The sequence below is a fragment of the Anoplopoma fimbria genome, chromosome 7 (assembly GCF_027596085.1).
Source record: "Anoplopoma fimbria isolate UVic2021 breed Golden Eagle Sablefish chromosome 7, Afim_UVic_2022, whole genome shotgun sequence".
Lineage (NCBI taxonomy): Eukaryota > Metazoa > Chordata > Actinopteri > Perciformes > Anoplopomatidae > Anoplopoma > Anoplopoma fimbria.
This window is the reverse complement of record NC_072455.1, coordinates 10,224,087-10,239,048: the sequence shown is the minus strand read 5'-3', so window position 1 is coordinate 10,239,048 and position 14,962 is coordinate 10,224,087. Positions and strand designations below refer to the sequence as shown.

The following is a 14,962-nucleotide window of genomic DNA, read 5'->3' as shown; positions in this document are numbered from 1 at the left end:
TCTCTCTTGCTCCCTGCTCGACCACTCACTCAATACATTAATTGAACAGCCAAAAAAAGTTTGCTTGTACAAGGACTTTGTTTTGATGAATTGGTGGATAACAATAAACTCTGGACAATATAAATTCCGTTATTCTAGCTCATACCCCTTCAACTTAGCCCATATTCCCCGTACCGAAGGGCCTGAGCGGGTTAGTGACTGGTGCTAACAAATCAAAGCTAATGTAACACCACCAAGCAAAGGAATAAATGTTTTTTAAAATTCCATACAGTTTGACCATTTCTTTTACACATCTGTGACTTCAAGGCAGTCTGAATGCACACACACACACACCGATGTTGATGCTATGCAGCTTAGTTGCATTAAAATGCCCAGTTTCACAAAAAGCATGAAGGAGAAAAACAGTTACCCACACCCAGCCTACTACTGTTGTTATTTAACTGGCTTCATACTTAATGCCCACACAGTCTCTGTATTTCCTAACGTTACTACATTACTCTAGCCTGTGGACCTAATCAAAGCTAGCCGCATTAGGAGTGTAGCTTGCTAACATTAACAGGCAAACAGTCTGATAAATACAAAGTTACTAAAATAACATAAAATGGCAAAACTTACAGCTCCAAATTAGAAATTGGGTAACAGACAGCGGTTCAAGATCCATCCAGAGCTTCAGTTTTGAAGATGTTAACCTCAAAATGAAGTTTCTCCACTAGTAGTTCACGTCCTCAGATGATGGAAGTAAGTAACATGAAGATATTTCTGTTGGTTCAGAAATTGTAGCGTTCTTTGCTTGAGCTGAGTGAGCAGGTCTGTAAAAGCAAGAAAATCACAATGGCAGAAAGCGGTGGATTCTGCAGAGCTCTGTGGGTGGGGTCAACTAGCTGAAGGTGTTTCTACAGAACCAGCAGGATAGATTTTCTTTTTCAGATAGATGGATAAGGAGAAAAAGAGAGGGAGTTTTCTTTTCCGACACTCTGGGAGTCTGTAGAGACACTGGGGACACATATTTATGTTTAAAAGCCATGAAAAGTGCATTTTTTTAATAACAGGTGACCATTAAGTAGAGTTGAGTAGAGCATTTCTTTGTAGACTATCTTGACATAGGACAAAGTCTTGAACAAATTTAAAGTTTTAGCCCATTAGTTGTGCTGGATAAAAAGTCAATGTCTAGTTATTTGGATCCATCCTCTTGGGATTACAAATGTTTGTATGAAATTAAATTAAACTGTTATATTTCACTATGGATTAAAATGGTTTGACTGACTGAGAGACAACTAGCTTAATTCCTATGAATAACTTGTTTAGGCCTTTCATTTCTATATTATAGGTAGGAAATCCAAGAACTGCCGTCACATCAAAAGTGCACGACTACTAGAAGAACATGCACCAGACTACTGCCCTGTGAAGCCTGAAAAAAGAGCCCAGCAGAGAAACAAAGAAAGAAAGTGAGGCAGAAACATAAAGTGCCCAAGTACAGAGCTAAACGTAGGTTACAATATTGTAACTCTAGTTCAATAAGCAAAGGCTTAGCACTCAGCTTGACTTTATAGGTAATATTCTCCACCACTCTCGAGCACACACTCACCCACAGAAATTTGCAAATTTGCGAACGTAGCCGGCCTATTAGGATATACTTACATGGCCCCCTTAGTGCATGAGGCAGCACACACAACTCTCTGTTATCCAACACCCTCTTCAGCCACCAGTGTTGGAGAGACAGGGCCACTGTTTATAAAACTAGGGTTACAACTGACCCTTCATAGACAGTTCATCAGAAGCAAGCAGAGAATGGGTGGTGTGAAAGGAGGACAGATGGGTTAAGCTATTGGAAATGTATGTTGTGTGTTTATTTTTTTATGCCACAGAGATTTCTCAATTCAATATACAGCTCTCGAAGAATTGAAAGACGACTTCAAAATGATCGGTTTCTCCGGTTTTACTATTATTGGTATGTGTTTGAGTAAAATGAAAATGTTGTTTTATTCTATAAACTACTGACAACATTTCTCCCAAATTTCAAATGAAAATATTGTCATTTAGAGCATGTATTTGCAGAAAATGACAACTGGTCAAAACAAAAAAGATGCAGTGTTTTCAGATCTCGAATAATGGCTTGTGACCATCCATCTTCCTCTTGATCACATTCCAGAGGTTTTCCATGGGATTCAGGTCTGGAGATTGGGTTGGCCATGACAGGGTCCTGATCTGGTGGTCCTTCATCCACACCTTCACTGACCTGGCTGTGTGGCATGGAGCATTGTCCTGCTGGAAAAAACACTCCTCAGAGTTGGGGAACATTGTCAGAGCAGAAGGAAGCAAGTTTTCTTCCAGGACAACTTTGTTATTGGCTTGATTCATGCGTCCTTCACAAAGACAAATCTGCCCGATTCCAGCCTTGCTGAAGCACCCCCAGATCATCACCAATCCTCCACCAAATGTCACAGTCGGTGCAAGACACTGTGGCTTGTAGGCCTCTCCAGGTCTCCGTCTAACCATTAGACGACCAGGTGTTGGGCAAAGCTGAAAATTGGACTCATCAGAGAAGATGACCTTACTCCAGTCCTCTATGGTCCAATCCTTATGGTCTTTTGTAAACCTCAGCCTGGCTCTTCTTTGCTTCTCATTGATGAAGGGCTTTTTTCTAGCTTTGCACGACTTCAGTGCTGCCCCTAGGAGCCTGTTTCTAACCGTCCTCGCCGTGCACTTCACTCCAGCTGCTGTTTGCCATTCTTTTTGGAGGTCACTTGATGTCATCCTACGGTTGTTGAGTGACATTTGAATGAGTTGGCGGTCATCCCGGTGAGTGTAAGTCGTTTTCGTCCTCTGCCGGTCTGTAGCTTTGTTGTCCCTAATGTCTGCTGCTTGACCTTGTTCTTGAACCGCAGTCTTTGAAGTTTTAAGGATGGAAGCAACCTGACGCTCACTGTATCAATCTGCCAGTAAAACCAAAATTGAACCCTTCTTTTCCTCACACAAAGCTTTTCTTTTGGCATGGTCAATAGTCACTTTTTTTATTCCAATTACTTTTGAGGTACAACTAGCACTGTTTCTGCCATCCAGCTGGTCTTATTGCAAGAGGATAGTGATGACCACAGCACTGGTTTTTATACTTTTCTTCATTAAATAAGATTTGGTTCAGGTGATCACCTAATCCGTACCTCATTAAGTAGAATCAGGAGTGCCTGTATTGGAATTCAACAGACACTGGAATGGAATATCTGCCATACACGTAGAGATGCTGATTTAAGAAAAAATTTGAGTGGTCTCTTAATTTTTTTCCAGAGCTGTATAATAACTTACATCCATATTGTAATGGAATCCCGGATTTGTTAGTGTTTCTGTAGGGAATCAATGTCTTCAGACCATTTATGATGAATTCAGCTGAATCCATACAGACTTTCATTTCATTATTCCGACAGCAGTCCTGAAATTGATAATTTTTTCCATTTTGAAATTAGGATTTTACTTACGTCATAACCAGGGTCTCATCTCCTGGCTCACTCAGGAGTCCATCGACAAACACGGAGGTGCTGGTGAAGTTGTGAATGGTCCACGTCCGTCCTTCATCGATACTAAACCTGTGGAGAAACAGGCAGTGTTCACAATTACCATATTAAAGTAAGGCTCTTCAGTTGGTGCCATCATTGTTTTTAAAAGAAAAGTGGAAGTAATGAGTAGGGCTTTATTACATAGAACTCACTCCTAGGGAATTAACCATTTACTAAACCATGGCCCTTTAAATTAAAACCTTAAAAGAGTTTGGAGCATGGTGTTTTTTTATAGCCTTTACAAAACTAAACCCAGTGAAAGGAATAAATTAAACAATATGATCATCTGCAGTTGTATAAACTGCAACCGTGATCCTGTCTGGCCAACTTGTACCGTAGTAACGTAGCGTTACTTCTACAACCAAATAGCACATTATTCTGTGTGGCTGTTGCTACAGCACAAAGTATATAATGCAACAGCACAAAGTATATAATCCATCCATCCATCCATCTTCCTCCGCTTATCCGAGGCCGGGTCGCAGGGCAGCAAGCTAAGGAGGGTCATCCAGATGTCCTTCTCCCCAGCAACACATTCCAGCTCCTCCTGGGGAACCCCGAGGCGTTCCCAGGCCAGACGAGATATGTAATCCCTCCAGCGTGTTCTGGGTCTACCCCGGGGCTTCTTACCAGTTGGATGTGCCTGGAAAACCTCTAAAGGGAGGCATCCAGGGGGCATCCTGATCAGATGCCCGAACCACCTCAGCTGGCCTCTTTCGACGCGAAGGAGCAGCGGCTCTACTCCAAGCTCCCTCCAGATGTCTGAGCTCCTCACCCTATCTCTAAGGCTGAGCCCAGCCAACCTACGAAGGAAGCTCATTTTGGCCACTTGTATTCACAATCTCATTCTTTCGGTCACTACCCAAAGCTCATGACCATAGGTGAGGGTTGGAACGTAGATGGACTGGTAAATTGAGAGCTTTGCCTTACAGCTCAGCTCAGCTCCGGTACAACGCCCGCATCACTGCTGACGCTGCACCGAACCGCCTGTCCATCTCCCGTTCCATTTTACCTTCACTCGTGAATAAGATGCCAAGATACTTGAACTCCCTCGCTTGGGGCAGTGACTCACTCAAGGGTCAAGAGCTGGTCCACTGTTCCACGGTCAGGACGGAATCCGCATTGCTCCTCCTGAATCCGAGGTTCGACAATCGGCCGGAGCCTCCTTTCCAGCACCCTTGAGTAGACTTTTACCGGGGAGGCTGAGCAGTGTGATACCCCTATAATTGGTGCACACTCTCCGGTCCCCCTTTTTGAAAATGGGAACCACCACCCCGGTCTGCTACTCCACAGGCACTGTATCCGACTTCCATGCGACACTGAAGAGACGTGTCAGCCACAACAGCCCAACAATGTCCAGAGCCTTTAGCATCTCTGGTCGAATCTCATCCACTCCTGGCACCTTGCCGCTGAAGAGCTTTTTAACTACCTCAACGACCTCTGCCAGGCATATGGACGAGTCTTCCCCTGCTGTTCATTCTGTACACATGACATCTATTGCATTCTGTCCATCCTGGGAGAAGGATCCCTCCTCCGTCGCTCTCCCATAGGTTTCTTCCTTTTTTCTCCCTGTTAAAGGGTCTTTTTAGGGGAGTTTTTCCTGTGCCGATGTGAGGGTTCCGGGACAGAGGATGTCGCATGTGTACAGATTGTAAAGCCCTCTGAGGCAAATTTGTAATTTGTGATTCTGGGCTATACAAAATAAACTGAATTGAATTGAATTGAACCATTTTATTTGAAGTAAAACTTTTGCTTCCTGGAATAACATTTGTCCTATGCAGTGATGCTGCCTCCTGAGTCATTATTTGCTTTATTATAACACAGTATTTCTTGTAAATCAGTGTCTTATTTTCCTCATCTTCTCTCATCAGGTTTTGAAACAAATTAACCAGGTTCCAGTCCCTCCTACATGCATGGTTCACCATCCTGACCTCGATCCAAACTGTTTGAATCCATACAACCTTCAGATTATCCACAACATATACAGAGCTGACTATGGACGTATGACGCTTAGTATAGAAGGGGAATAAGTTGTTATTCGAATAATGAAATCTGTGGAAACTACATTGGAACACAATTGTTTCATGATAACACAAGATCATAAGAACTAATTTTTTTTTTATAAAAAGGAAACATTTGTTAATACTCATATACTGTATAGATAGTTTTTAGCTGCAATGGTAATGATGTGTGATCCTCTCCATACAGGCGATACCGTCCTCTCGATTACCATGGCTTTGTCAGCTGGTGATATTTAGGACGACATTTTAGGCTCGCCATCCCGTCATGTGTTGTATTTCAGAAACGCAGGGTGTTTCCTGATAGTCTATATATAAACTAGATATAAAATAACAAGCTATAGAAGTCTTTTAATTTTGTCAGACACCTATCAAGTACTTTGGACTGCATCAACGTGTGTGAAAATGTATTGATTGACTGCAAAAGGCTTCTAAAGGATGACGAATTTTAGATTACATAATGTTAGTTAATGTGCATCATATCTATCATAGAGGACTTAAAGTAATAGTTTAAATAAGTCAAAAGCCTATAAACCATTAATGTCACCCCTTTAAAAAGTGTGTTAAAGTAGTAAAGATCACTATTGATATAGTGACATACTGTAACAGTAAACTTACTTGAGTATCTTTAGGGGAATAGAGGTGTCCTTGATGGCAACAATGACCCCACCATGGTCCAGGTACAGGATGTGATGCTCCTCCTCGAAAACCTTAAAATTAGTTACATAAAAAAGTTGGTGGTGATATTAAATGGAAATTATATTACTAATGTAAACATTTATTTACATCAGTCCAAATCATAAAACGCAAAAAATTTAAAACTAAAATCAAAAATGGTACAAGTCATACTTGGCTGTACAGTTTGATAGACATTGTACAAATTGCATAGTTTTCTAATATCAGATTGTGTAACTTTTATGGGGGCAGAGGGAAAGTGTATAGAAAGATAGGAGGAAAAAGGGGGTATTTGAAGCAAGGAAGGGCAGGGTGTACCTGTCTCCATGTCTTCCCGCAGTCTGAAGTGATGTACATCTCTTCCTTATACTCTACCAGCTTGGAGCCAAGGTTACCTGAAGAAAAGGTCAGAAATTGAAAATTTCACCAGGAACACAATCTCATATAAGTCATGCAAACACATTTCCAAAAGAAAAACCATATAGAGAACAGATGTGAGCAGGACTACATAGTGAATAACCAATTGAGGATTTCCCACTTAGAACTTTTTTAATCTTTACCTTTATTTTTTACCAAATTAACAGATGGGAAGCTGTATTCTATAAACCTATCAACTATCAAATTTAGCTGTTATGAAAGTAGATGGAGGCACAATTATGGGATAATAAGTAGTGTCCCTAGACAAAATAATAGTAGTGTCAAAATGTTCATTATATAAGTCAGAAAAAAAAGTACTTAGTTAATAAACAAAGTTTTAGCTAATGTTTAAAGCTAATGTTCTGTTCTGTCTGTTTCTTTAACGTATCTTATCTTATTATTTAAGTAGCTGGATACTTTCCCATAATTTGATGAGAATGGCTTATAAACCTAAGCAATGAAATATTTCAGAAGTAGGGTTGTCAACGTTCCCATATTAGCCAGGACGTCCTGTGTATTGAACTAAATCTTTTTGTCACCTACACCCCCGTTAGGACCTCCCTTATTCTGTAATGGCTGCTACTCTACTCTGATCAGCCGACGACACTCTAATGCCTGTTTTTTACTACAGCTGTGAGGGCACCTCTCGCGCGCTTAAGGTTTTCATAGTACTATGGAGGATTGCATGTAGCATGTCATTTCTTTTTGATTTGGGCCTGCGGTTTTAAAATACTTTGACAGGTGGTCGTTGATTTCTTTGAAAAGCCTGATTCAATAGTTCCATATAACTTTGGCCCAACACAATTCCATGGCTGGAAATATAGTTTTGGAAGACTTTGATGATGATGAGGAGCTCCTGTGCCTAGAATTAATACATGGTAGTTTTTTCGAACAGGATGTGATGTCCAGGTGCATCACTGCAGCTACACAAACTAAGCTCTGCAGTTTTCCGCAGACAAAAGATAATTCACAATCGGAGTATTTATTGATCTGTCAAAGCTGTAAGCTCATTGTGTTTTTGGTATAGACCTTAATCGGTTGAAAAGCTACTTGCTTAACAGGAAACAATATGTATTTTGCATTTGAGCTAGCTCAATTTAAGTTTGTCTTGACCAAGGACACATTGAAATAGCAGATCCTGGGTTCAAACTGCCAATCCTCTGATTGAAGGACGGCCCTGCTCTGTCACTGTCCCCAGCTTTATCGGAATCTCTGGGTGGTCTTCCTGGAAGAGGTGCCAGCTGGGTGCTATATAGTTCTGCTTGGGGACTCCAAATCACCCACCTAGAAAAGGTGATTCAGAGGAACGGGCTACCTGATCTTAACCGAGTGGTGCTATGTTGTTGGACTTCTTTGCTAGTCGTTGTTTGTCCATAAGAAATTCAATGTTTGAGCATAGGGCAGTTCATAACTTTACTTGGTACCTGAACACCCAAGGCCAAAGTTCAATGATTGAGTTTGTGTTTGTATCATCAGATGTGCTGCCGTACGTCTTGGACACTCGGGTGAAGAGAGGCTGATCTGTCAACTGATTACCACCTGGTGGGGAGTTGGAGCAGATGGAAGGGGAGGCTGCTGGACAGACCTGTTAAACCCAAACACAACTGCAGAACCAGAATGGGGATTTTGTTCAGTGGTGGAAAGAGCACTCTGAAGAAACCCTAAACCCAACCAAACAGAGTTTGAAGACATGGAGGAAGACCTATCCAGACGCTCTTGATTTACCAGTCCATCTACATTCCGACCCTCACCTATGGTCTTGAGGTTTGGGTAGTGACCCATAGATTGAGATTGCGATACAAGTGGCCATAATGAGTTTCCTTCATTGGGTGGCCGGGTTTAGCCTGAGAGTAAGGGTGAAGAGTATAAGGGGAAATCAATGTAATAATCCACGAGCATCAATGAGTGTTTGAAGAAGTCCCGCGCATGCAACTCAAACAGGCGCATGCAAATATTACTTTTGCAAATGTTTTCACAGCACACAGAATATCTCTGCTCACACGGTAAAAATTGTAGCCTGAAAGGAGAAAACTTTGAGCGCGAGGAGCTTAAATATTGTACTTTTTATTCGACTACATTTCTTTGAAAGCTTCAGTTAACTTCTCAGACTGTACAGGCTGTGGGAATACAGAAGCATGTTAATAGTGTTTTGAAATACAAACATTACCCCACATTGTGTCTCTTTTGTAAATAAACTGAGGTCAAGTTGCTCAGATTGATTTAAATTCACTCCATCAACCCCTAACCCATGTACTACATACAATGTTTGTTTCATTATCAAACCTCTTGTGACAAACAGCTCAAAGAAACCATTTCAACTTTATTGATTAAAACATGATGTGATCATATTTAATTATATATTTAACCATATATTAATGTAAATCAAATTAATTCATGTCCGACCTGGTCGGCATACAGTAAACAAAAGCCGCGAGGCGAACACTAATACTCCCACACAAAAACAAACTTAACATTGACCAATTATGTCCAAACCCAGAGTCACATTAGTCCAAAAGTTCCTTCATTCCCCTTGCCCGCTTTTATACAAGCGAGGGAAACCAAAATAATAGTAACAATAATACAAGATCCAATTTATAACCTATGTTAACCTTATAGGCCACTGATAACATTTTCAAGTACAGCACTTTAAAGATGCAAAGGAAAATAAACAAAAACATGTTCCCCATTCATAACTGCCGTACATTAAGACAGACTAAGGCGATCATTACACCCTTTGTGTGTGTTGTAATATTTTGAGTTAATTATTGTTGCAATTCAATCCAGCAATTGATTGTTAGTTTAGTTGATTAGTATTCAGTTTCTATTACAAATTTATGATTGTGCATTGTTTACAGTGCAGAAAGTTTTGGATGCACAATAAAATTACCAAACTGCAATCATTGTCAATGTCTCTGTAATTTGAGATTTTTTTTTAATTTCAAGATCCTAAGAAAAGCTTTAATAGTACCTGTGCAATAATATATGAATATGAATATTAGCTTTAATGGTCATGTATATACAGCGGGTAAAATAAGTATTGAACACATCACCATTTTTATCAGTAAATATATTTCTAAAGGTGCTATTGACATGAAATTTTCACCAGATGTCGGTAACAACCCAAGTAATCCATACATACAAAGACAACAAAACAAATAAATTCAGAAATTAAGTTATGTGTAATAAAATGGAATGACACAGGGAAAAAGTATTGAACACATGAAGAAAGGGAGGTGCAAAAAGGCATGGGAAGCCAAGACACCAGCTGATATCTATCAGTAATTAGAAAGCAATCATGCCCCTTTGTCAGTGCAAATTAATATCAGCTGGTTCAGTCCCAACTGATGGCCTATAAAAAGGTGTCTCATTACCAAGGTGTCACACAAGAAACATCTCATGATGGGTAAAAGCAAAGAGCTCTCTCAAGACCTTCGCAACCTTATTGTTGCAAAACATACTGATGGCATTAGTTACAGAAGGATTTCTAAACTTCTGAATGTTCCAGTGAGCACTGTTGGGGCCATAATCCGGAAGTGGAAAGAACATAATTTCTCCATAAACCGGCCACGACCAGGTGCTCCTCGCAAGATTTCTGACAGAGGAGTGAAAAGAATTATCAGAAGAGTTGTCCAAGAGCCAAGGACCACTTGTGGAGAGCTTCAGAAAGACCTGGAATTAGCAGGTACAATTGTTTCAAAGAAAACAATAAGTAATGCACTCAACCGCCGTGGCCTGTATGCACGCTCACCACACAAGACTCCATTGCTGAAGAAAAAGCATGTTGAAGCTCGTTTAAAGTTTGCTGCACAACATTTAGACAAGCCTGTGAAATACTGGGAGAATATAGTCTGGTCAGATGAGACCAAAATTGAACTCTTTGGATGCCATAATACACACCATGTTTGGAGGTCAAATGGCACTGCACATCACCCCAAAAACACCATACCAACAGTGAAGTTTGGAGGTGGGAACATCATGGTGTGGGGCTGTTTTTCAGCATACGGCACTGGCAAACTTCATATAATTGAAGGAAGGATAAAAATCTGCTGCCATCTACCAGGATGATGAAGATGAAATGAGGGTGGACATTTCAGCAAGCCAATGATCCCAAACACACAGTCAAGGAAACTCTCAATTGGTTTCAGAGAGAAAATAAAGCTGCTAGAATGGCCCAGCTAATCACCTGACTTGAATCCAATAGAAAATCTATGGAAAGAACTGAAGATCAGAGTTCATAGAAGACGCCCACGGAAGCTTCAAGATTTGAAGTCTGTTTGTGTGGAAGAATGGGCCAAAATCACACCTGAGCAACGCATGCGACTAGTTTCTCCATACAGGAGGCGTCTTGAAGCTGTCATTACAAACAAAGGCTTTTGTACGAAGTATTAAATAAATTTCAGTAAGCGTGTTCAATACTTTTCCCCTGTGTCATTCCATTTTATTACACATAACTTAATTTCTGAACTTATTTGTTTGGTTTTCTTTGTATGTATGGATTACTTGGGTTGTTACCGACATCTGGTGAAGATTTCATGTCAATAGCATCTTTAGAAATATATTTACTGAGAAAAATTGTGACGTGTTCAATACTTATTTTACCCGCTGTATATAGATATATAGTATATACACAAAATTTTCCTTCTGCATTTAACCCATCCCTGAGGAGCAGCTAACAAGCGCCCGGCGCAACTTGGGGTTAGGTGTCTCGCTCAAGTACACCTCGACATGTTGACTGTTGAGGCCAGAACCACCAACCTTGTGGTTGCGGGAAAAGCGCTCTACCTCGTGAGCCACAGCCGCCCCAAATAGGTCAGTGGTAACCTCTGAGATGTAGTGGAGTACCGCCACCTAGCTACTGTGTCAGGAGGGATATCAGGCTGATCCATAGACGAGGATTGTAACCAATTCAATTTAGTCATACAATGTTTCAGCTCACCTGCCGTGATTATTATTAATAATAATCCAGCCCCCCCGCGACCCTGAATAAGATAAGAGGTTAAAGATAATGGATGAATGGATGTGAAATTCAAGAAAATGCAATCCATGCAGTCCTCAGTGATGCTTGTATTCACATACAACTAAACTGCACTCTTGCTTATGTTTCAAGGTAAACTTATTTTCGCCAGGATTACAGTCAGTTTCAAATAGTTTTAAAATTTGTGGTTATCGTTGCAAATAAAAACAAAACATACAGAAAACTCTACGAAACAACTTTGTTTGTTGTAGGCAACAAAACTACTGGTTAAGCTTCTTAAAAACTTGGCTTAAAGTGACTACATAAAAAAACAAACAAAAAACAAAAATGCAATGAAAGTACTTGGTAAAGTAGATAAATAGTAATATGCGTTTCCCTCAAGCGTAATTTTCAATTCAGTTTAGTTTTATATAATATAGATTTAATGGAGACAGAACTGTTATGTTGATGCTTTCACCCATGCTCTGCTCTAGACACTGAAGGTGGGTAAGTTGTTTTTAACAAAGATGCTCTATAACAATCAAATACTGGTAGAATACTACTGACTTGGCAACAATGTGAGATCTGTGAAGTAATGACCCTTCCTTCTTATATATCCTTGCTCTTAGCATCCAATGCTAGCGCCCAGCTATCACATTTAGTTGCCACTGATTCCAACTGACACTTTGGATTTCCAACTGTCACTGTTTGACTTCAGCTCAAATGGCTTATCTTAGTTTTTCTTTGTCTATTGCACTATTGTAGTTGCCTTCCTTCTTTGGAATCTCTTTCTTAATTTATGGTTGCAATCTATCTATATATTGTTTTTCATCCCAATTGTCCATACTGGAATTTTATTATGTTGGTTATCTCAACACACATCTATTCCATTTTGTCTGTTCAGGGAGAGGGATCAGTTATTTCCCAGTTAAAAGTTTTTTTGTGGGAGTTTTTCCATATCCAAACCCAGGTTCTAAGGACAGAGGTTGCTTCTACAGATTGGGAAGCCTCTCGAGGCAAATTTGATTTGTTAAATTGGGCTATATGAATATATTTTATAAATGTCAGGTGGGGAGAAGGTCCAATAGTCAAATACATTTAAAAAATGTTCCTTTAAAGACATACCAGCACCCATGATGAGACCTGGAGCAGAGTCTTTGGTGTGGACTGTCCCAGACACGTAGGGGTTGTCTGCCCAGCGTAGGTGGAGGTGGAGGTGACAGTCCGGCTGCAGAATGCAAACATTGTCGAGTGATTTTAATGTGAGGATAATTCTGCCACAGTACATTGGCTACACTCTTCAACCATCTAATAGACTAATACTGGTTGAATCTAAAAGTAAACCGTGGCAAAAAGCAAAGCTGCACTACCTGTCGATGTGGGGCTGAAAAAAATAAGTGAACTGCATCAATTTTCACTGGGTCTGTCTCATTTTTATACAAACAAAAACTTTTACCTTCAGAATCATTTCAAAGAGAACCTTATTCTTAGTTCCACAATACCTTGCATGAATTATGGATGCATCTTCCCTTATTAAATTCCCTGAAACAGGCTGTCACAACTTAAAGGACAAGTTTAATTTTTCTGGGAAATAGGTTAATTTGCTTCTCTGCAGAGAGATGAGAAAATTGACACCACTCGTGTGCACGGTAAATATTAAGACACTGCCAACATCTTGTTTAATCTATACAAATCAAGCAAAAACAGTATAAATACGACACAAAACGCTGTTATGCAGATTAAAAAAACAAGACTTAATGAGGTAATCAGTGAACTTCATACACGCTAATTTAACTGGATTTAGGCTTAATTTAAAGCAATTTAAATGGTCAACCCATTAAATAATGTATTTGCTTTCTTGCAGAGAGTTGGATCAGAAGATTATTACCACTGTTATACTTCGTTAAATCTGAGGCCATAGCCAGTAGTTGTTTAGCTTAGCTTAGCACAAAGCCACAGCTAGCCAGGTTCAGTCCAAGGTAAGAAAACCCAAATCTGAAGCGCCGATGCTTTGTTACAAAGAACCACCTGTTTAACGTCAGGCCATTTGGAAAAGAGCGGCACTTTCAAAAAATGGTTAGCAGGTGATCTGATGAACCATCTGTCAATCAAACTCTTACCACGGCCAGTTGGGAGAAGAGAGAAAACATCTTTACCATCAACCTTCAGTGCCATGATTTTTTCTTTCAATGAAGAAATGCTTTCCAGTTCTGAAATAACTAATACAATTGCAGCATCTACGCTAACCTCCGAAGGAGCCACCATTGTTGTTTTGAACAAACACCGCTCTCCCCTCTCTGTGTTGTCACATCACACACCTAAATCCAGCCTGTAGCTGCAATAGCGCCTCACAGGACGCGGATTGATCTGTAGCACTGTAGTTCAGACACAAGCGCATTACTTAAAGCTTGATGGAATGGAGTTTTGTCCAATCTCAAACCCTGCGATTCTTGTTTAATCTCTTGGTATTAATAATTCAGTGCAAGGTTAATAAAATCCAACTACGAGCATTTCTAAAGCTCACTCATGACCATGTTATATCAGGTCTGTACAAAAACCAAAATGAAAATTAGCAAGTTGTGGTTTTACAGAGGTTTATACGGGGTTTGCATGTATGTCAACTGATTAACTGATTGGTTTTATTTAGCCTATAAGATTCCTTACTCTATTCACATTAGCATAATTATAGGTCAGTCAGCTCTATTGGCAGCTGACATGTTGTTACCGTATGTGGACACACAGTGGCTGCGAAGTAGCTCATCTCAGGTAATATATTGAATAAAGAAAAAAAAGTACAAGGAACTTTTTGTGAGGTCATTACTTACTGCTTTGCAGCTGATCGGCTTGCCATTCATGTCAGTGGTAGGTGGGACCAACGGTTCCCAGTTTTGCCCTTTGTTATAGGTGATGAGAGTTGTCACTTTTCCATTGATCTTCTGATTGGCCAGAAAGACTCCTTTGATTCCACGCACCTAGGAAACAACGTGGAACAGCTGGGTGACCTTTGCAAAAACTACCTGAAATGCTCTTTTTAAATGATTATATGCAGCTTGTGTTGAATAGGGGCCACTGGACACTGTTACAAGTGGAAATAACAGTGTCCTGGTGAATGCTAAATCATGTCTAACAGTAGCACAAGAGAGCGGTCATGAAGTGAGCAAACTGACTCATAACTTGTGTTCTCTCTGGACTTCTAGCTTCTCTCCTTTCTGTCACTTATAAATCCCTCCACTTCTGTTCAGCATTTCCACTTTTACTCTTAATATTTTGCTCCTTGTGCCGTCAGTCTTTATCCATCATCGGTATGTTGTTATCCTCTCTGTCTCTATCTAGTGCCTGTGATGAGAGCGTAG

At 40.2% G+C, this 14,962-nt stretch overlaps 1 protein-coding gene across 1 annotated transcript in view; it reads right to left on the bottom strand.

Annotated features, from left to right (window-relative positions):
* Positions 1-709: 709 nt before the first annotated feature.
* The window catches only part of LOC129093890 (VPS10 domain-containing receptor SorCS2-like), a 29,083-nt gene continuing 14,830 nt past the window's right edge, over positions 710-14,962 (bottom strand). Inside the window, exons 6-11 of the mRNA XM_054602011.1 lie at positions 14,435-14,581; positions 12,735-12,837; positions 6,557-6,633; positions 6,182-6,273; positions 3,471-3,578; positions 710-809 (exon numbers count right to left, since the gene is read on the bottom strand). Of these exons, the coding sequence (XP_054457986.1) occupies positions 710-809; positions 3,471-3,578; positions 6,182-6,273; positions 6,557-6,633; positions 12,735-12,837; positions 14,435-14,581 (627 nt within the window). The remainder of the gene's footprint in view (positions 810-3,470; positions 3,579-6,181; positions 6,274-6,556; positions 6,634-12,734; positions 12,838-14,434; positions 14,582-14,962) is intronic.